Here is a 20,709-nt window from a genome sequence, read left to right on the forward strand (position 1 = left end):
ATAAAAAGGCAGCGACAGCACTGCCTCCTCCCAGACCTTTACCTTCCTGCCCCTGAGAGCTTACCGACGCATCTTCTGATAGACTGAAAGCATGCTCAGGAGCATATTCAAAATAGGTCACCCTCGCCTGGGTGCCCGCTTATCCAGCACAACTCTGTTTAAAAAGTTCTGAAAAGCTCTTCCAGAGCAACAGTTTACTGCAACCTCCATCTCAGGCTGCTCTCAAACCAGCCACACTGCTGGGGCTTTCTCCAGCTCCTATAACCACCCTGTGGGGAATTCTGTAAGCTACCTGCCCTTTGTCAGCACAAATAAGGATCTGCTCCTTCAGACGAGGCTAATTCTCATTTTCTGATTTTACACGCCTCTGCTTATTTTGAATATATAAGGCATCTTCTACGCTAGTGTAACTCCAAGGCCACTGGAGTGCTTTCTGCACATATAGTGACCAGTGGAAAAAAAAAACGTGCATTAAGTTCCCGATCAGAGCTGCAGATTTCCTGTGTAACCCCTCCACATGGTCAGGATGACCCCATGAGCTGCTGAGAACATGGCTCAACCTTCCCTTATGCCACCCATAAAGAACTACCTTTATCTAAACTTACACAAAATGCATCCAACAACATTTTTGGTCCTGAACTTGGGCGATTACTTCACACACAATCGGGCAGGACCACATGAAACCACGAGAGAGAATGCCTGGAAACAGCCTTGTGACTAACCACAAAACGATTCTTTGTATTTACACGTGTGCTAAGAACGTGATAACCAGCAGCTTCTCACCTGGATGGAACAGGAACTCCACCTCTCCACACACGCTCACCATTTGCTTGTGGCATTGTGGTGATCTGTCTCGTGTCATAGCAAAAACATTACCCAGAAGCCAAAAGGTGTTACCAAAAGGCAGGGGTTTGCCATCACAGTCCTGAATCATTTCCACATTTTATGGTGGCCCTCCACAAACCAGCTGCTGCAGAAGTGGTCAAGGCTTTCTGCCCTAAGCCCCACAGGATGGATGTGAACTTGGCTTTTCCATTCAGTACCTGCAGAGGCCCGGAGGCCAGAGCAATGCTACTCTGAAAGATCCAAGAGAGCAGAAACCACCACCAACCTCCACCCAATACAATACCCATATTCAAGGTACAGAGACCGCGCCATCCCTCTTCACCAAGGGACACTTGGAGATCAGGAGACAGAACTCTCTAAAGTGAGAGAAATATGGCTGAGCCTGGGGGGAAGGCCAGGGCACCGTGTGAGAGCGTGAATGATTTAGAGCAAGGGAAGTTGTGAGCCTATACACAAACATCAAAAATATATCACTACACAAGCAAAAAAAGATTTAAATAGAAACCTTACTTTAAATATTTTCTAACATGATGCATCAAAACTGTACAATGAGATACTAATACAAGTGTCAAAATGCTACTGGGGGAGGGGGAAGGGGGAGGGGAAAAAAAAACCCTATAAAAAACTTGTGCAAAGGCCCCAGCAGCTTTAATAAACTTTTTTTTTTTTCAAGTAACGCTGACATGTATAATGCAGCCAGAAAACCGATCCAACATTAACAAGCATTTCCAAGGTCAGGAGGACGCAAGGGGTGACAGCACAGGGAGGGTCCACAAGGAAAGAAGCCAATCAGTTCTTGAGGTGTGCGTCCTGCAGTGCATGCTGGGACCTCCAGCTGCACAAATTCCATGCTTCAGGTAGGTACAGAGGGGCTGCAGGTGCTAGCGAAAGCAGCAGTTCCCCCCCCATGGCTTTGTTTCCTAACCTAGGAGTGCTTCCATTCTCCCTCCCATGACCCCTAAATACTCTGAGGTACTGCTCATGTCTCTCTCCCGTTTCTCACATATATATACACACACACAGTGCTGCCATCAACAAACAGCACATCCTCTGGTCACGGGCAATATCTGATAACGATTCCTCGTTCCCTCCTCCTGCCACACTGGATGAACTCAAGAGAGAAACTCAGCCTGGCTCCTCCTTCTGCTCTGATCCAGGCATGACCCCCTTCCATAGCACAGACAACTGTTCCCCCTCTGTGCTTCCAAGCAGCAGCCAGCCTGTAAAAAGTCAGGTCTCCTGCCCTGTCAAATCCAGAACCTGCATTTGCATTAAACAAGAGAGTCAATGCTCCAGGACACACTAAGGGAGCCCAAAGCGTCAGGGGACCTGTGACCAGCAATGGGACATGAGCTGGTTGCTCCAATGCCCAGACTGCCTCCTCGCGGAAGACCACAGAGCTCAGTATTATGGATGGCTAGAAAGGTGTCATTAATAGGGATCCAACTATGCCCTAAGCAGGAATCAGCTCTCACTGCAAAGGAAGCATTTCCCAAGCCTCAGATACATCTGCTCCAAGGCAAAAGGAAATCCCAGTGTTTAAGAACAGCAGCTGGGAAACTCAGGCAAGGAAGAACACAGTTTCAATAGCCTATAAAAAGGAGGCAAGCTATGGCTGGAGTCCATCTTTGGCAGCTCTGCATCCAGATCCATTTCTCCCTAGGCCAGGACACTAGGAGAATTTGGGCAGAACAGAACAAGGCAGGGCAGGCTGGAGTTCCATGCATGCACAACAGGCATCACTGTTAGAGGTCATCGCCTACCAGGCTGGTGTCACTCTTTGCACCGAACGAAGACGTTTCACTCTTTGCAGCAGAAGTAATCACAGGCTCTGGCTCCAGAAAGCCTCGTCTGTCGATTAAACTGGAAGAAAAGCAGAAAAAGAAATGAAGCAAGCCTACAGTGATATGCAAAAAAGGTCACAAATACCAAATCCAGAGGGCCCTAACCACCATCCGGAGCCACAAGGGCACCAAAAAGAGCTGGAACCTCATGACTAGCATGGGAATAAACTTCTCCTGTCCTTCAAGTCTCACAATAAAGAGGGAGATGCTGCTTTTAAATGTGTAACATCCTGAAATCCCATTAACCGAACAGGCACTTCATCCAAACAACACTAAGCATAAAAGTATAGTGGTCAATATTCAGTGACTGATTGAGCAGGGATGACGTCTGGCTACTTTTAACTGGTTATCTTTGTGAGAATTTTCAACAGAGTCTAGTAAGGTTTTTACATTTTAACCAGCTAGACACAGTGCAACTGGGATCCCCTAGCTCACCTGGCTGGTCAGCATAGGCATCAACATGGAGTATGCCAATGGGGCCACGTCTCCCCCCATCCTCGGGCAGGGATTCTTCTATGTAGGGCTTCCCAAACTCTTAGCCAGTGTGACCCCATTTCAGTACTTGAAAACTCACATGACCCCCAAAGGACAACCAAACCAATCCTTTTTCAAACAATCATTCCTTCTTACACTGCCTGCATTCCCTCTGATCCCCGCTCTCAACCTCTCTAGAGGACCACCTTCTCCCCCTCCAGGAGACCCCTTCTCTCAACCTCTGCTCCTCTCACCTGCCCAGCTCAACCCCTCTCTCTCATCCCCCCCCCAGCCATTTTCGTATCCCCCAGCTAATCCTATTTCTTCTTCAATTCCTTCTTATAAATCCCCAACTGATCCTTTGTCATCCCTTTCTTTTCACCTCTCAGCCTCACCTCCTCCTACCTTACATTTCTCCAAGCTGATTCTCTCTCACGCCCTCTACTTCCTCTTACATCCCCAAGTTGATCTTCTGTCATTATGAGGGGGCTATGTTAGAGGCTATGTTAGAGGTCTTTTAAGATCATGAGAGGTCTTGAATGAGTAGATGTGAATTGCTTATTTACACTTTCGGATAATAGAAGGACTAGGGGGCATTCCATGAAGTTAGCAAGTAGCACATTTAAGACTAATCTGAGAAAATTCTTTTTCACTCAACGCACAATTAAGCTCTGGAATTTGTTGCCAGAGGATGTGGTTAATGCAGTTAGTGTAGCTGGGTTCAAAAAAGGTTTGGATAAGTTCTTGGAGGAGAAGTCCATTAACTGCTATTAATCAAGTTTACTTAAGAACATGCCATACTGGGTCAGACCAAGGGTCCCATCAAGCCCAGCATCCTGTTTCCAACAGTGGCCAATCCAGGCCATAAGAACCTGGCAAGTACCCAAAAACTAAGTCTATTTCATGTTACCGTTGCTGGTAATAGCAGTGGCTATTTTCTAAGTCAACTTAATTAATAGCCACTTAGGGAATAGCCACTGCTATTAATTGCATCAGTAGTATGGGATCTTCTTGGTGTTTGGGTAATTGCCAGGTTCTTTTGGCCTCGTTTGGCCTGTTGGAAACAGGATGCTGGGCTTGATGGACCCTTAGTCTGACCCAGCATGACAATTTCTTATGTTTGTGCCCCTCTCACCCTCCACAGCCAATCCCTCCCCACCTTATTCAGCCTTCAAACCCCTCCTGCATCTCATCCCATCCTTCAAATCGCCCCTCCTCTAAATATCCCCCGGCCAGGATAAGCAACAATACTTCCCTTTGAGTGCTGGACCAAAGGTGATAAGAGAGGGCAGACGGACAATGGGGGCAACATTTTTTTTTTTTTGGATAGGTTCAGTGGTGGGTGAGGCTCTCTCTACTGATCCATACAAACTCAGCCCTTCCCTTCCCTCATGGCTGGTCCCAAGCCCACTGGTGATCTGCAGTGGCAGCAGCATTAGCAATGAAAGTCAGCACAGGATCTATGGGTTTGTGCAAGCTCTGCAGCGGTCTGATCCCTCCTCGTGCAGGGCTTCCTATTACCACAGAAACTCGTGCAAGGATAGTGACCCAACAGGATCTGCGATTGAGTGCTGGCTGACAAGCCCCATGCTGACTTCCATGGACACCTAAAGAGTGCTGCCATCTGAGGCACTTGTGAACCCAACTGAAGGTTTTATGACCCTATTTGGGAAGCTCTATTCTATGTGAAAAAGCAGCTCCTGATCACTGCACTAGAGTCAAGGCAGCTCCTCCCCCAGCCCAGATAGAGTCTATTCTGCGTCCCCGAACTTCTCCCCATTCTGAACAGCTTCCTCGTGGCAGACGTTATAAGACTCAACTTCCGCTGCAAGCAAGCTGCTCAGAAGGGGGACAGCACTACATGGAGGATCTACTGAATGTTGCCACTGCTTCTACAAGACTCCAGGAGTCACATCTGCCTTGGGGGCTATGATCCCTCAACTATCAGCCTGCCTGCTCCAGACTGGAGACACGCAGAGGTGAGCTGGATGTTGGGCAGAGGATGAAGAGGGAGCAGGGGGAGAGAGAAGGGAGAATGAAGCAAAAGGAGAGAGAAAAGGGAGGAGGTGGCTGAAGTGAGAAGATGGGTGAGGGAGCTGAGCGAGAATAGGGGCGGGGGGGGGGGAGAGAGGAAGGATGAAGAGAGGGTGAGGTGTAGAGAGAAGAGAGGGAGAGAATGCGGCCGGGGGTGATAGCAAGGAGGTGGGGTAGAGGGGCTGAAGGGTGGAGAGGGGGCTTGGGGCCAGAGAAAAGAGGAGGGGAGTTAGGGGAGAGAAGACAGACTTCATCGTTTTCATGGACAATAACTGAGCCTTTTTTTGGAGGGGGCTCAGCAGTCTGGTATTATGTTGGGACTTCTTGAATCTGCACGGTTATGCTTGTGGGAGGTTGGTATTAGGTTAGGACTGCAGCATCCCCTGCATTATGCTTGTGGGGGAGGGGTGGTATTTAACATAAAAGCCCCCACACCCACCTAGAACAGCGACTGGGGCCTAGCTTAGTGTAGGAGGAGAGGGCTCTGGTGTTGTGTTGCAAGCCAAGTCTGGCTTCCTGGGGTTACCATCTCACTTTCTGTCTGCACATTTTTATTCTAATTTGTGATCAGTTATGTTATATTTGGTTAGGGTTATTCTGCACATGTGACTGAGGTGAGGTATTCTGCTAGGGTGCGTTTTCTGCATAGGGAGCTGTAGCAGTCCAGTTTGTTCTGATTCCCAGTCTAAGGAGGTGTTCTGGTGTTCTAGAGCCCGTTGCAATTCATGGAGGCTGTTCCACTTGACAGATCTCGCTGAAATTTAGTAACAGAGTCTTGTTTAGGTGTCAATAGTGATGTCAACTTACACAGAGATTGAGTGGAAGAGTTCCTGAGGGAATTTGGTATGGCGAGTTGTACAGGGGAAATGCTCTGCACCCATTACTGGAGTGAGGTGGGTGGGGGGTGTCTCTGGATGCAGAGTATATACAGGGTTTATATTGTGTGGCTCTTGCCCATACCATGACAAACATGAATTTCACTCCTAGGCCAGGGTACAGTATGATGGGTGTGATCTTAGTCTCTCAAATGTACTGCTAGTGATCTTCTGAATATAAGCAGGCATTGTGCCAAACAGCTTCTTTTGAAAGGTTGTCCGGTGTAAATATAGAGCGGCAGCAGCTCAAGGTAAGCTTGGGAGTTCTTGGTAAATATGTATGCTCTAGAGGACGGGTGGGAAGGGAAATATGAGAGCTCCTAGGTATCAATCACAGGAGACAAGCCTCTTTTAATGGAGAGAAGGATCTCCAAAAAGGGGTCATGGGATGAGGGTGAAAGGGGGCAGACTCAGGAGTAACCTTAGGAAATATTTCTTACAGAGAGAATGGTGAATGCATGGAATGGCCTCCCAGTGGAGGTGGTGGAGATAAGAACAGTATCTGAATTCAAGAAATCAGGAGATAAACACAGAGGATCTCCGAGGCAGTGATAGGGATTGTAGAGCCGAGCAGTTGGTGGAGCTGGGCAGACCAGATAGGCCGTAGAGTCTTTCTGCCCTCATGTTTGTTTATTTTTAATTAGGCAAGTTTCTGTATCTTTAGACCACATTGTCGTGATCTCTGATCCTTGATAATCTTCTCAATCTCTAAATATAGATCAGAATAGGCGCTTAGTACTTATATTTCTATCAGTAATGCTGGTTTTTCATTTTCTCCTTTACCACGTCTGCTTGTCTGATATTTAAAATTAAAAAAAATAAAAAAATGACTAGACTGCCTAGCTGAAAGGTTCAAAGCGGTTTCCAATAAATACATACATGGCAAAGGAAAATAAGTTCTAAAACAAAAATGCATAAAATAGTTAAACACAATACACTGGGATCTTAACATAATCTGTTTTTGTTAAAACATTCTAAAAATGAGTAGGGATTGACAGGAACCTGGATTAATCAGGGAGGCTGGTAAGAGTCAAAGGTTAAATGCCAACTGAAAAAGTTGAGTTTTTAACCTCTTCTTGACTGTTTTTAGACAAGCAACGTTTCTGAATTCCATAGAGTGAAACCAGCACCTGAAAAAGCATGCTGTCTCGTCTAGCATCCAGACTCAGCCCAACTGACGAGATGCTCACACCAGGCCCAGTATTCTTCATATGTATCTAACTTATAGTTTTGCCGCTGTCTTTCTACTTCCTGGCTACTCTAGCCCCCCAAGTTCAATCTCCTTGTTATATGTAACTTTGCTTTGCTTTGGCCTACTTGTTATTTGATTATCTAATTATTTAATTATTATTTGGTTATTTATTATTTAGACAGACCCTAAGTTCCATGTAAACCGGTTTGATATGAATCCTATTCATGAAGGTCGGTATAGAAAAATGTGAAATAAATAAATCAATCTATGAGAGCCATGCACAGTTTAGAGATAGTATGGTGAGAAGTCTTGCTTGTGAGGACGACGTGTCCTGGATGGAATGTACATTTTTAAGAGGGCACTTTTCCATGGTAATTCTGGTTTGTCTAGACGCTTTATTTATTTATTTTATTTATTTATTTATTTATTAATTTCTATACCGGCTTTCACGACCAGAGGTTGCATCAAGTCGGTTTACATTTAACAAGTCGTGCACTGAACATAGAACTAGGGTAATTGAACTGGTGCAGAAAATAATAGTTACAATGAACAAGGAAGTTACCAACTGGGATTGGAGGAAAAAAGAGAAAGGGACAGGAATATTTACATAGTAAAACGCATTTACAGTGAATATTTACCTAGTATGCAATAAGGATCTGTGTCTAGAGCTTGTGAATTATGCTGCTTTGTATTGCACATGTGATAGCATTGGCAGTCAATGAAGGTTGCACAGTACCAGAGTAATATGCTCTCTTTTTCCTGTACCTGCTAAGAAACGAGTGGCCGCTTTTTGTGCAATCTGTAAAGGTCTGACTGTGGTTGCAGAGATTCCACTATAAAGTGCATTTCCAAAAGCAGTCTTTAAAGCCAGCACTCATTGACCAGGGACAAATGCAGTCACTATGTACTTCTGTGACCCTCTCCACTCCCCCCGTAAATTGTTTGGAGGTAATAGGTGGTGCATTACTCCCCACACCATCTCCCATGCAGCATACAGTTGTAATCTACCTTGAGTGTATTAAGAACAGGCAGAATTTAAAAAATCAAAACAAAAAAACCTGCTTTCTTCCCTCACGCCCCCTCCTCGCTCTTCTTACCTGGGAGGAAAAGGGCCACACAGCACTGCACTGCAGTTTGCAAAAATATTTTTATGGCTATAAGGATTGCCCAAGTCCTCAGAGTTTCTCTTAGTGGTCCATGAACCTTTAATCTGCAATGGAGAGAGAGGCACAGAGAAGAAGAAAGAAAAAGAAAACAGACTGAAAATGAGCATCTCATTAGAAGTCACTCTGGTGCAGTGCAGCACACTGTCCTCCAATACTCTCTAGGCTACTGCACGTTGTCACCAGCAAAAGAGAGGTCAAGACACTGCCCCTGTTGGGCATGTGTAGGCAACGCTAATCAGTACCAGTACCAGCCAATGCTTCATCAAGAAAAGAACTGACTCCCTCCCCTTACAGAACAGGTACAGTACTCGCATCACTGAGAAAGGGTGGACTGACTACAGACAAGGACATCCTACTGGCTCCTTTCCAAATTCACATCCAGAGATTACTGGTTGGAAAGTCAGCCTGCAGCACTGTGCGGACCTGTCCCAGACTTCCACAGAACAGAAACCCCCAAACCCAAGCACAGAGGCCTCTGATCTCCTCAACTGCAGTGCCACCACCAGGGGAGTACAATACTCACATCTTCATTAGTTGTCATATTCGAGGCAACGAGGTATGTATGAAACCCTGAGAGGCCCAAAATCGACCAGATTGAGAAAAAGCAGACAACCAGCTCAAGCACAGTGACATAAGGGTCAAGGAACAATAATCAAGGGAGGGAGGCAAAGAGTGAAACAACAAGGGAAGTCTGGGCTGGCCCAGTGGATGGGCCCTGGGTCAGGTCTTCTGCTCCCCAGGCTGGCTGGGGCTGGAGATGCTGCAGAGAGTCCCTGGAGGGAAGCTTAAAGGTGACACCTAATGACCCCGAGTCCACACCCAGAATCAGACTAGGTGTGTGGAGGGCAATGTAAGATAAGAGAAAAATCCTCAACGGTTGTAAATCGTGCTGGATCCCAAGCCTGGTTCCAACTGAGCTGACACAATAGAAACAAAATAAAAAGTAATTGGGATTGAAACATGCTGCACAGCCAGCTTTCTGTCCCCTGCTGAAGAGGACTGGGGCAAGGAGAATTCAAGCAATTGAAAGGATATCTGGCTGGTGTGTCCTTCAGCGCATTAAGAAACCCACTCTTCTGAGACCCTGGAAAGAGAGGACAGAGGGTAGAATTAATGAGGCCGGACTCTGCTGAAAAGCAAAGAGATCGCAGCAAGTCACTTACTGCAAGGGTGCTCACCCCAGTCCTCCCCTCCCCCCAACCAGTCAGACTTTCAGGATGACCCTAATGAATATGCATGAGATTTATTTGCATGCACTACTTGCTATATATGTAAATACTGCTCATGCATGTTCATTAGAGATATCCATACGGGCTGGGGGAGGGGGGCAAGGACCAGTTTGAACACCCCCGACTTACAGTAGGAAAGTATTAAGGCCTTTATTTGATTCAGATTCCATCTTTTGACACTTCGAAGAGGGTTACATTCAGGTACTGCAGGTATTTCCCTATTCCTAGAAGGCTCACAATTTAAAGGGCCTGATTTACTAAAGGTTTTCTGTGTCTACGGGAAACAAATGTAGAAAATGAGACCCCAAGTTTGCACCTGAAACAATGAAGGGTGAAGGGGCTTGCCAAGCTACACAAGTCATAAAATGCAAGATGTTCTGTTTTTAAAAAAGGAAAAAAAAAAACCCAAAACCAAATGACAGTTTCATTTTGTGTTTTGCCAATCCTTTTACCAAAATTAAATTCTGTTTTTTGTCTTTTAGTGTGTGCTAAATCATTTTTCCATGCACATCACTACTGTTCTCCTTTGCAGCCACTGGCACCAAGGCCATGCAGCCTCTCCCTGAGCCACACCTTCCAGTTACCCCCGCCTCTCTCCATGAGCTAGATCTGGCAGTCACAACCCCCTGGCCTACTGAACATCTCCCTTTTCAGTCAAGCCCCATAGCCATGCCCTCCCCACAACACACATCGCCAGGCATCAGTACATTCAAATACCAAGAGAGGCGTCGGTAAATCTTGATGGAAAGTACTTCAGATAAGCAGACACTAGCATAAACAAAAGCTCACAGAAGGGGCTGTAGGAATGCTTGCAGCGACAGTGCCACATTCTGTCTGCTCACAGTACGTATGAGAATGTGGACTGTTTCTGCTGCCCCCAACCGGTGTGCCAGGTGCCCAGTACTTACGCAGGATTAGGTGGGTGATGACGCAGGCAAATACAAAGGCCGTGAAGAAGGAGAGCGAGAGGAGGAAGGTGTAGAAGAAGCGATAGTTCCGTTTACCCACACAGTTTCCCACCCAGGGGCAGTGATGATCAAACCGTTCTGTAATCAGAAAACAAGAGAACAGCATTGAGACTTTCCATGCACTGCCCATCTCCTCTCCATAAATGCATGTCAGCGGCTGTGTCAAACTCCACTCGCAGCACTACTTCCCAGGCCTCCCAACTGCCAAAAATCTTTCCCAGACATACAGCATGAGCAGTTTTGAAAAACAGGGCTCCCAGCATGTCATGGCTTCTTTATGGCTATCAGCTCTTGGACTCCCCCCACAACCATATGCTCTATACCACGCCACTGAGCAATCACATTTCCTGTACTGTGTAACACCTAAGAATGGCTGGTACACAGACATTTATTATATACATCAGTGCCAAGGATCCTAGAATCAAGGCTTTTACAGCAAGCATTTAATCTGGATTGATTTGTTGTAATCCTTACTGCTTATTGTTTTTAACGTGAACTAATTTAGCTCATATTATTCTTGGTGCAGCAGTATTTTGTTTTGTTTTTAATGTATGTTTTATTATTTTAAGCATGTTTTACTTGGAATCCGCTTTGAACTTTTGTGATACACGCAAAATATAAATTTTAATAAATCTAAAATCTAGTGGGGCTAGAGGAAAAAAAAACAAAAACGTGTTCTGATTAAAACTAAGCCTTCAACCATGATGCCTTCTGAACATCTATGATTCGTTACAATTCTGCAACCAATTCATTTCATGTAAGTTTACCTTCTATGCAAGCTCTTAGCTTAACTGCCAGAAGCGAGGATGGGATTCTCAACGTCACTACACTTCCTCTACAGCAGACTGTAAAAGGGACGCAGCTGGATTTTCACACACTGCTATCAAAGATGCTGGAGCACCACATTCAGAGACTCTGACACTTACCCACACAGTTATCACAGGCACTGCAGTGTAAGGCCCGGGGTGGCCGAAACATTTTGCAGGTAAAACAGTATTTCAGCTTCACTAGCTGCCCGTTTATCAGCACTTCCTTGGTCCGTGGAGGCGGCCGATATGTGGAAGAGCTAGTGTTATCTGTGAATAGCAAGAGAGAAAAGAAAAGAAGAGCAGTCACCAAAAGCTTCTCTGGGGGACATTCACCTAGTGATTGCTGTGTCAATCACATAGACAAAGCACATGAAGTTCTGGGCTTTTGCAGAATTCCATCCCCCCAAAAAAAGGCACAGATATGGCAAAGCTGAAAGAAGGCAGAGACTCACTGATCTGCTTCTCCAAGTCTGCCGCCTCACAGGGTGTGGCACGGGGCAGAATTCCAGGGTCGGTGAAACTGGTCCGCAGCAGCGAGCAGATGACAAAGAAGAAAAGGATCCCTCCAATGATGGGAATGGCTAAGGTCAGGTGCTGTGCCAGATAAGGACAACTGAGGATACAAAAGCACAAATAAGTAACCAGTTCCACAAAGCTTGCATAAGTCCCTCTCCCAACCCACCCAGACAAGCCTCCAGAAAATGCAAGAACCCACACCTGAATAATATTAGAAAAATATGCTAAACAGGCATCCATGATAATCTATTCATTCCAAAATTATTTGCAGCAGAGGACACAAGGCTCTGTAGAAAACAGTCTGTGTGGCCCACTCTTTTTCATTCCAAATTCAGAGGCTTCTTGCCATTCATTGTCCACTTGTCCCTTCAACAAAGTATGTGCCAGAAATACCAACAATATTTATTTATTTTTATTTTTTTCTATACCGACATTCTTGTAGAGATACAAATCATACCGGTTTACATTTAACTTCAATTTTGCCATGTAGCGGTACAGTGAACAAGTTAGAAATTTAAAAATTTAACAGGAAACAATGTAACACTCTGGTCTAATCATAGTCTTATAAGAACAAGAATATCAGAGTAACTATGACAGGTAAAGTTTCTGTATTTATAATCACAGAAAAATATACCAAGGTAAATCCCCTGCTACAGCAAAGGTACAGAAAACATATGAAAAATTAGCCTCTTGGGTTGGAAAATCTGAATGTATTCAGTGGAACAGACCTGTCTTTTAATAGCACAATAGTCAAACAGGTGGGTTAAGTACAATGGATCCTGCTTGGAGTCAGGGGAGATACGGCCAGAAAAGACCTTAAGAGGTCATCCAATCTTACCCAGATTCTGGGGTTATAACAATGATTGAGTACCGGTTATAACCTTAAGACAAATGCAACACCAAGGATGTGGCTAAAACACGCTGTTGGTAACTGTTACTACCCTTAACCAATATGCTTTCATACTCTTGATGGAACTCCATCATGGCTCTCTGCTTCAATGTCAGCAGGAAAAGGGGAATTGGATTTGAAAAGCAACCAATGGGGAAACAAATATCGAAGTAACTTGCTGATGCGGCAGTTACTAACCTTAACCAATAAGCCTGATACTTTGATGCAACTCCAACATTGATCTCTGCTTCAACAGCAAGGCATAAGGGGGAATTGGATTCAAACAGCAACCAACGAGGGCCATGACTTTTATGGTCTGGGAGACCAATGATCATGGGGGTAACCTACACAGCACAGCAGATACTACCATAAGCTTGCTGGATAGACTGGATGGACCATTTGGTCCTTTTCTGTCGTTATTTCTATGTTCTATGTAATGATTGTATGTCTGAGCTAAGATTGTTTGATGTTTTGTGTGTGATCTGTTTTATGCTGTTTGTAGGTTCGACAGATAGAAAAGAAATGTTTGTTAGATTTTCTTATTTCACATGCAAATTATTTCTGATAAACATTCAGAGCAGCTTTCATAATGAATTCTTAGCAAAGCTCTCTCAGAGATGAATAAGTTTAAAAGGACCATCCCTGGAAGAGAACAATTTTAGCATCAGAAGTTGCAGTGTAAGAGGTGAGGTTTGCAGACTCCTCATAGTACCTACAAGGCCAGAGCAAGGACAGATCAGAGAGGTGGCGAGAACGCTTTCATCCCTATCCCTGTCCTGAATGTGAAATCAAATCACCACAACCACATAGTAGAGAGCCAATGCTATCTGCAAAGGTTATTTTATAACTAAAGACTGAAAAGCTCACTACAAATTGCAGCCAAGTTCGTCAATTCAATGTCAGAAGTAGAGGCGATGAAAAAAGCACACAGGGAGCAGCTAAGCGTCAGAGGTGTAAATAACTTGCCCCTTAAAAAGGCTCAACCGCTACAATGACATCTGAAATACACTGAAATTGTCCATAACAAACAGCACAGAGGGAATGCAGAGCTTCAGAATAGCTGGACTTCTTGATTTTAATAAGAGTTGTTTTCTATGTTTTTAAATAAGAAATCATAATCCATCACAAAGAAAGTCTGCCTCTTTATAAGCATGGAGCTCATTTTAATATCCCCTTTCTTAGCTAGGGCAGTACTAGCTTCAGGAATGAGAGTATGGATCGAGACAACAAGGGTCTAACACTTCGTTTGCAAATTGATTTGTTTTTTTTAATTCAAAATGAATGGTATTGCTCCGATCCTGCCCCACAAGTTAACTCTATGGCTAAACCCTGTGGGGCAGGATCGGAACAATACCATTCGTTTCCAATTAAACAAGAAGTCAAAGAAAGTTATATTTTACCAACTTGCAAAGGAACTCTTACAACTCCCAAGCATGAAGATTTACAATATTTACTGCCCCCCCCTGAGGTGCCACCCCCTGCAAATCCACGTAAAACCTCACCGAGCCCCTCATTCATTGCCCAGTACCGTCCCCACAAATCCCACTAAAACCTTCAGCCCCCCCCCGGGACTCACTCGAAGACAAAGAAGAGGCAGGTGGTGGCGAAGATGAGGCCGAGCGTCAGCAGGAAGACCCCGGTCTGGCGCGCCAGCATCAGCCGCCCGTCGCAGAAGAAGCGGTTCCGGCCCGGGAAAACCTCCCACTTCCTGCGTGTCCGGCGCGGAGCGGGGGCCTGAGCAGGAGCCCCGGGGATGATTTGCCGGTACTCGCAGGCGGCCTTCATGCCTCGCCCCGTCCCAGCAGGCCGCGGCCCGGGCCTCTCGGCGCAGCCCTACCCGTTCGCCCGGCGCCCGTCGCCGGCGTAAAGTTTCATGTCCCCCGCCCCCGGGCCAAGCGCGGCTCCTTTCAGGGGAAAGGGCGCCAGGCCTCCCGCTGCAGCGACACCGCAGGCCGCCGGGCGAACTGCAGCGCTGCGGCACTGAGCCCTGCAGACCTCAGCCTGTCCGGCTGCTCTACAACTTAGGGGGCTCATTCCGATCTGCTGGCGGTTGTACTGAAATTGATCAATATTTTGGGCCAAGATTCATCGATGGCAGATGCCTCTTGTCATCGTACTCTTCTGTTTTTCCGTGTGCCGGGGGCTAGAAAACAGCTCCTAGGCCTGTACTAATTTCCATGAAATGTGATAGGTGGGTGCGCTCACTGCTACTAAAGCGATGCATGCAGAGATCCCCAAAGTCCATAAACTGCTCTTTAGGAAAATAGTCACTGCCTATCACCGGCATTAGTAGCATGGGATCTATTTAATGTTTGGGTACTTGTATCCTGAATTGGCCACTGTTAGAAACAGGATGCTGGGCTGGATGGACTCTTGGTCTAACCCAGTATGGCAACTTCTGTTCTAAGCCAGGTCGTAGGAGCCTCGGCCTTCCCGGGAAGGCTCATTGCATCACCACGCAGGGTAAAAAGGGAGCACAGTTCTAACAAGCTGATCATAAGGAATAGCCTAGTGGTTAGAGCAGAAGGCTACCACTCACAAGACCAAAGTTCAAGTCCCTAGATTATAAGCCATCGCAGGATAGGGAAATACCTGATTGTAATCTGCTTTGAAGTACTAAAAAGGGCAAATAGCAGTCTTAAAATAGAAATAAGACTGACTACCTTTTTAAGGCTATTTTAACGTTAGCATCAAATATTAATATCATGCCACTAAAATTATCTGAAGCTGATTATTATTATTTAGAAGTTTATAATGCACCAGTGTTGCCACAAGTTTAAAATCTATTTATAGACAGCTGGCTGGCAGTCTTGCTTTGAACTCTTTAATATCTTAGATTTCTTTTTTTTTTTTTACACTTGTGGCTCCTTGTAAGTCTTTTACGTCCACACCCATAGGCTACCAACGGCAGAGAAGCAGGGCCGTCGTGTCTGAATAGGTGAGCTAGGCAGTCACCTAGGGCACCAGCCATTAGGGAGCGGCCGAGAGCAGCCATGTAGGGCTATAAGTGGAGCCCAACCCATACCCGGCTGAGCGAAGCAGAGTCTGGGCAGGTCATGAGCGTGCATAAGAGAGCAATGGTGTTAGTGAAAGAGACAGAGAGGGAGCCTGTGTAAGGGTGAGAGTATGAATGAGACAAGGAACTTAAGTGTGAGTGAATGAGGTCAGGACCTGGGGGAGGAGAAGGCAGGTGGTTTCACCTAGGGCACCTAATACCCTTGCACCAGTCCTTCAGAGGAGCTCACATCCAGCACTTACTACACAACAGAAAACACATTATGATTTCCAGGCTGTTTCGCAGGTGCTTCTCTGAAAGGCTCACATTATTGCAACTCTCTATCAGAATGCCAAAAATCACCTTAAGGGCTCTTCAAAATTCCACAGCCTGACTACAAAGAATCAAAGAGCACATTACAGTGATCAGACAAGATACAACAGAGAACTGAATTTAAGACACTCCTGCTTGTCCATATAATCCTAAGCCAAGCTACTCCACCATGCATTAGTAAATTTAAAAAAATGTATAGACCAGCACGAGCACTTACATTAAATGGTCATAATCTTGGACATCCCCTCACACACACAAGCGTACCTTTTCGGCTGCAGGCTCAATTTGATGGAATTGATTTCTGCATGAGCTGGGTAATAAACTGTGTGTACATACATTTAAGAAATTGCTAAAACAAGCATTTGTCATAGTTAATTAATTCATCAGTTTATTAATGGCAAAAAGTCTGTGTTCTCAATGGCTGAAACACCATGAGATAGCATCAAATAGCAAGCTATCAGCTATTTTTTGTCATGTTTTGTTGTCATATATCATCCTAACACACAAAGGAAACTGTTACTATACTTTTCAATCCTTTATTCATATTTTACTTATACAAAATGTTTATACAAAACAATATAATACTCCCCCATATCTTCTAAAACACCCACATTCCCAAAAATCACATGCACACTATTCCATTCATACCAATTAAAACTCCAATGCCCAATACCCACAATATAGGATCCTATTTGTTTTGCTCGTACCAAGCTTCCTCAGGGGTAATCTGAAATACACTACTTACAACATAAATGTATACAACATATGCTATTATTCTTACAATTTTTTTTATCTTTTCACAGTACAAAAAGTACTCGTTCACAAAATCCTTCTTTAAAGATTGCTACTATATGTGCATGTGATTTTTGGGAATGTGGGTGTTTTTGAAGATAAGGGGGAGTATTATATTGTTTTGTATAAACAAATTTTGTATAAGTAAAATATGAATAAAGGATTGAAACGTATAGTAACAGTTTCCTTTGTGAGTTAGGATGTAATATTGCATTAGGAAAGTGTATTTCTTCAGTGTTGGTATACCATTGTTGTCATATATGTCAGTTTTAAATATGTTTGCCTGTACCTCACAGATAATACAAAATTATTCAGAGTAGTTAAATCACAAGCGGATTGTGATAAGTTGCATAAGGACTTTGAGAGACTGGAAGACCGGGCATCCAAATGGCAGATGAAATTTAATGTGGACAAGTGCAAGGTGATGCATATGGGGAAAATAACCCATCACATTGAAATCGTCGGCTCAGTGTGCTGCAACAGTCAATAAAGCAAACAGAATGTTAGACATTATTAGAAAGGGAATGGTGAATAAAACGGAAAATGTCATAATGCCTCTCTATTGCTCCATGGTGGGACCGTACCTTGAGTACTGTATACAATTCTGGTCGCCGCATCTCAAAAAGTTATAGTTGCACTGGAAATGGTACACAGAAGGGCGACCAAAATGATAAAGGGGATGGAATGGCTCCCCTATAAAGAAAGGCTAAAGAGTTTAGAGTTGTTCAGCTTGGAGGAGACAGCTGAGGGGGGGATATGATAGAGGTCTACAAAATCATGAGAGAACTAGAACAGGTAAATGTGAATTGGTTATTTACTCTTTAGGATAATAGAAGGACTAGACGGGTGCTGCATGAAGTTAAAAAGTAGCACAGTTAAAACAAATTGGAGAACATTCTTTTCCATTCAACACACAATTAAACTCTGGAATTTGTTGCCAGAGGATGTGGTTACGGCAGTTAATGTAGCTGGGTTTAAAAAAAGTTTGGATAAGTTCTTGGAGGAGAAGTCCATCAAGTTGACTTAGGGAATAGCCACTGCTATTACTGGCATCAGTAGCATGGGATCTACTTAGTGTTTGGGTATTTGCCAGTACTTGGGACCTGGATTGGCTTCTGTTGGAAACAGGATGCTGGGCTTGATGGATCCTTGGCCTGACCCAGTATGGCAACTTCTTACCTTTGGATTGTGTGAATAACAACTCTTTTAAATAAAAAACTTTCCTGTACATACTCAAATCATTCCAGACCAATGGGTTGTGTATCCCTACCAGCAGATGGAGTCAGAGAACAAAAACTTTGGACACTGCTACATAAGAGAGAGTGCCACCTGCAGTCCCTCAGTATCTCTCTGACTGCAGCAGATGGTAGAGATGCAAACCTGCAGTCTAGTGTTTAGTTTTAAAAAAAAAAAGTGAATTTACCGGGACAGGGTATCCTTGCAAACAGTTCCTTCCATCGTGCCCAAGGTGGTCTCTTCTTTCCATGTCAGTCAGATGGTGGAACTTCCAGCTTTTCTGAACTGGTCCTGTGATTCCTCCCGGGAGAGGGAGCTGCATTTGTTGGATGTGCGGCGCATCCTTCTCCGCTATCTGGAGGTTTCTAATACTTTTCGACGGTCAGACCGTCTCTTTGTCTTATTTGCTGGGGCCAAGAAGGGAGACAAAGCATCAAATGCTACCATTTCTAGATGGATTCAGGAAATTATCGCTTCCACATTCATTCCTAAAGGAAAGCAGGCTCCTGTGGGGCTGAGAGCCCACTCCATAAGGGCATGGGCGACCTCCTGGGTGGAGTCTCAACTTCTTTCTTTGCAGATTTGTAGGGCGGCTATCTGGTCTTCCCTTCACACTTTCACCAAGTTTTATCCTTTGGATGTGAGGACGCAGGAGGAGGTGTCCTTTGGTGAGAATGTTCTGCGAGCGGGTCTTTCAGAGGCCTGCCCAGTATAAGGTGGCTTGGGTACATCCCACTGGTCTGGAATGATCTGAGTATGTACAGGAAAGGAAAATTGGTTACCTGCTAACTTTCATTCCTGCAATACAGCAGATCATTCCAGAGGCCCACCCCGTTCTGAGTCCGAAAGACAGTCTGTGGAGCTTTTAGTATTCTGAAGGAATGATTGGATTTCTATTAAACAGCAGGGCTGGTGGCTTACCGGTGTATGTTTCGTTGGTTTCGGGCGACCTAGACTTCTGGTTAGTTGGGAGGGATCCAACCTTTGGGGCCAGGTCGCCCTTGGTTGAAGTTTAGTTTCAAGGGCTTGGGTACTTGCCGATACTGAGGGACTGCAGGTGGCAGTGTCCAAAGGTTTTGTTCTGACTCCATCTGCTGGTAGGGATACTCAACCCACTGGTCTGGAATGATCTGCTGTATTACAGGAACGAAACTTAGCAGGTAAGAACCAATTTTCCTATAGGAAATGTCATTCTGGGTCAGACCAAGCTCCGTCAAGCCCAGCATCCTACCTCCAGCAGTGTCTGGGTCACAGGTACCAGCAGATCCCAAAAGGTAGATCTATTTCTGTTTGCTGCCAAGGATAGCGATGGCAGCAAGATTAGGGGTGCAGGGACCTGTGTTCCAATTGCCCTCCCTCCTTACTTCATGACTCTAAGTCAGGAAAAGACAACTTGTATTCTCCTCAGAAATAGACTTTTATTTATCAGATTTGGCAAGATACAGCATTTAGAAAATAAAAACAATTCCTGTCTCTAACATCCTGGCCATTAAGCACCAATTTTCCCTAAAGAAAGTTCTGTATCATGGGTGGTAACAAACATGCCATAAACCTTAGCCTGCTTAATATTAAAACTGATGGCTAACTTCTTTCTTACCCCTGGTACAGCTTCAGGTGATCTCCCCTGTTTACCACTGAAGCAGGCTCCGGCTGGAGAGGGTGGGCAGGCGAGACTTGAGTCTGGGACGGGTTTTGGCAGAGTTACAGGGCTGCGATGTGGGAAAGAGACTAGCTTCTGGGGCTTGCTCTCGGCTCCTCACCATCTCTGCCTCCATGTCATTCGCTGCACCTGAGCAGAGAGTGTCTCCTCTCTCCGGTCTCCTGCCCCTGGCTCTTGGCCACACCTAGTCTTCTCCCTCCTCGACAGCAGGGGGTGCTGGTCTGCTTCAGACTCCCATGTGCTCTTCCTTTCCGAGTCACTCTTAGGATCTGCTTTTTTTCTCATTTGTCCCCATCTTATATTTTTCAGCTGATAAGTATGCAAAAGCTCATGCATAATCACTCGGTGGGTGGAGCGTCTTTTCCTCCCTCTCCATTTCTTGGGGTGGGAGAACTGGCACGTCCGTACGCGAAGCTGTTGTAACAGTGTTTTCTCAGTCTCAGACTGCTCCTCTAAGGGTGGGGTCTTTCTGACCTCTGGACCTTGGCTGGTCCCCGACTGCTGGCTTATGAGCTTACATTGCAGCATCGTCTCTCTGTCTGCTTTTTTATTTAATCAGCACTTACAAACAGGCACATCTCGATAAAGTATCCTTCAGTGTTTCAGGGCAAGTCTCTTGTTTTTCCACTGAGATGGTGCTGTTTTAAAGTTCATCTGGGCACAATACTATTTTTCATTTAAAAATAGTAGAACAGAAAAGTAACTAAACTTTATTTGGGTGTTCTGCCCCCTTAAAATATTTTTGTATCTGCTTACAACTACATGTTACAGTGTTCTGTACAGCTAGCAGGCAGGCAATTGATTAAGAGAAGATGTATTTTAGCAGCCCAGTGGGTGTTTCTACCTCATGA

At 45.0% G+C, this 20,709-nt stretch overlaps 1 protein-coding gene across 7 annotated transcripts in view; it reads right to left on the reverse strand.

The window, feature by feature from the left end:
• ZDHHC18 (zinc finger DHHC-type containing 18) overlaps positions 1-14,729 on the reverse strand; it is a 52,766-nt gene extending 38,037 nt beyond the window's left edge. For 5 of the 7 annotated variants that reach the window (XR_003859149.1, XR_003859150.1, XM_029619258.1 and 2 more), the window contains exons 1-8: positions 14,419-14,728; positions 11,890-12,050; positions 11,555-11,704; positions 10,569-10,706; positions 9,467-9,515; positions 8,955-9,057; positions 8,363-8,475; positions 2,610-2,709 (exon numbers count right to left, since the gene is read on the reverse strand). Coding sequence is in view for 5 of the 7 variants with exons in the window: in XM_029619258.1 (XP_029475118.1) it covers positions 2,610-2,709; positions 8,363-8,475; positions 8,955-9,057; positions 9,467-9,515; positions 10,569-10,706; positions 11,555-11,704; positions 11,890-12,050; positions 14,419-14,627 (1,023 nt within the window). In the remaining 2 variants the exon portion in view is untranslated. Of the gene's footprint in view, positions 1-2,609; positions 2,710-8,362; positions 8,476-8,954; positions 9,058-9,466; positions 9,516-10,568; positions 10,707-11,554; positions 11,705-11,889; positions 12,051-14,418 lie in introns of all 7 variants that reach the window. The other 2 variants (XM_029619256.1, XM_029619260.1) reach the window with 2 other exon arrangements.
• Positions 14,730-20,709: the final 5,980 nt, after the last annotated feature.

Source organism: Rhinatrema bivittatum, chromosome 11, assembly GCF_901001135.1.
Source record: "Rhinatrema bivittatum chromosome 11, aRhiBiv1.1, whole genome shotgun sequence".
Taxonomy (NCBI): Eukaryota; Metazoa; Chordata; class Amphibia; order Gymnophiona; family Rhinatrematidae; genus Rhinatrema; species Rhinatrema bivittatum.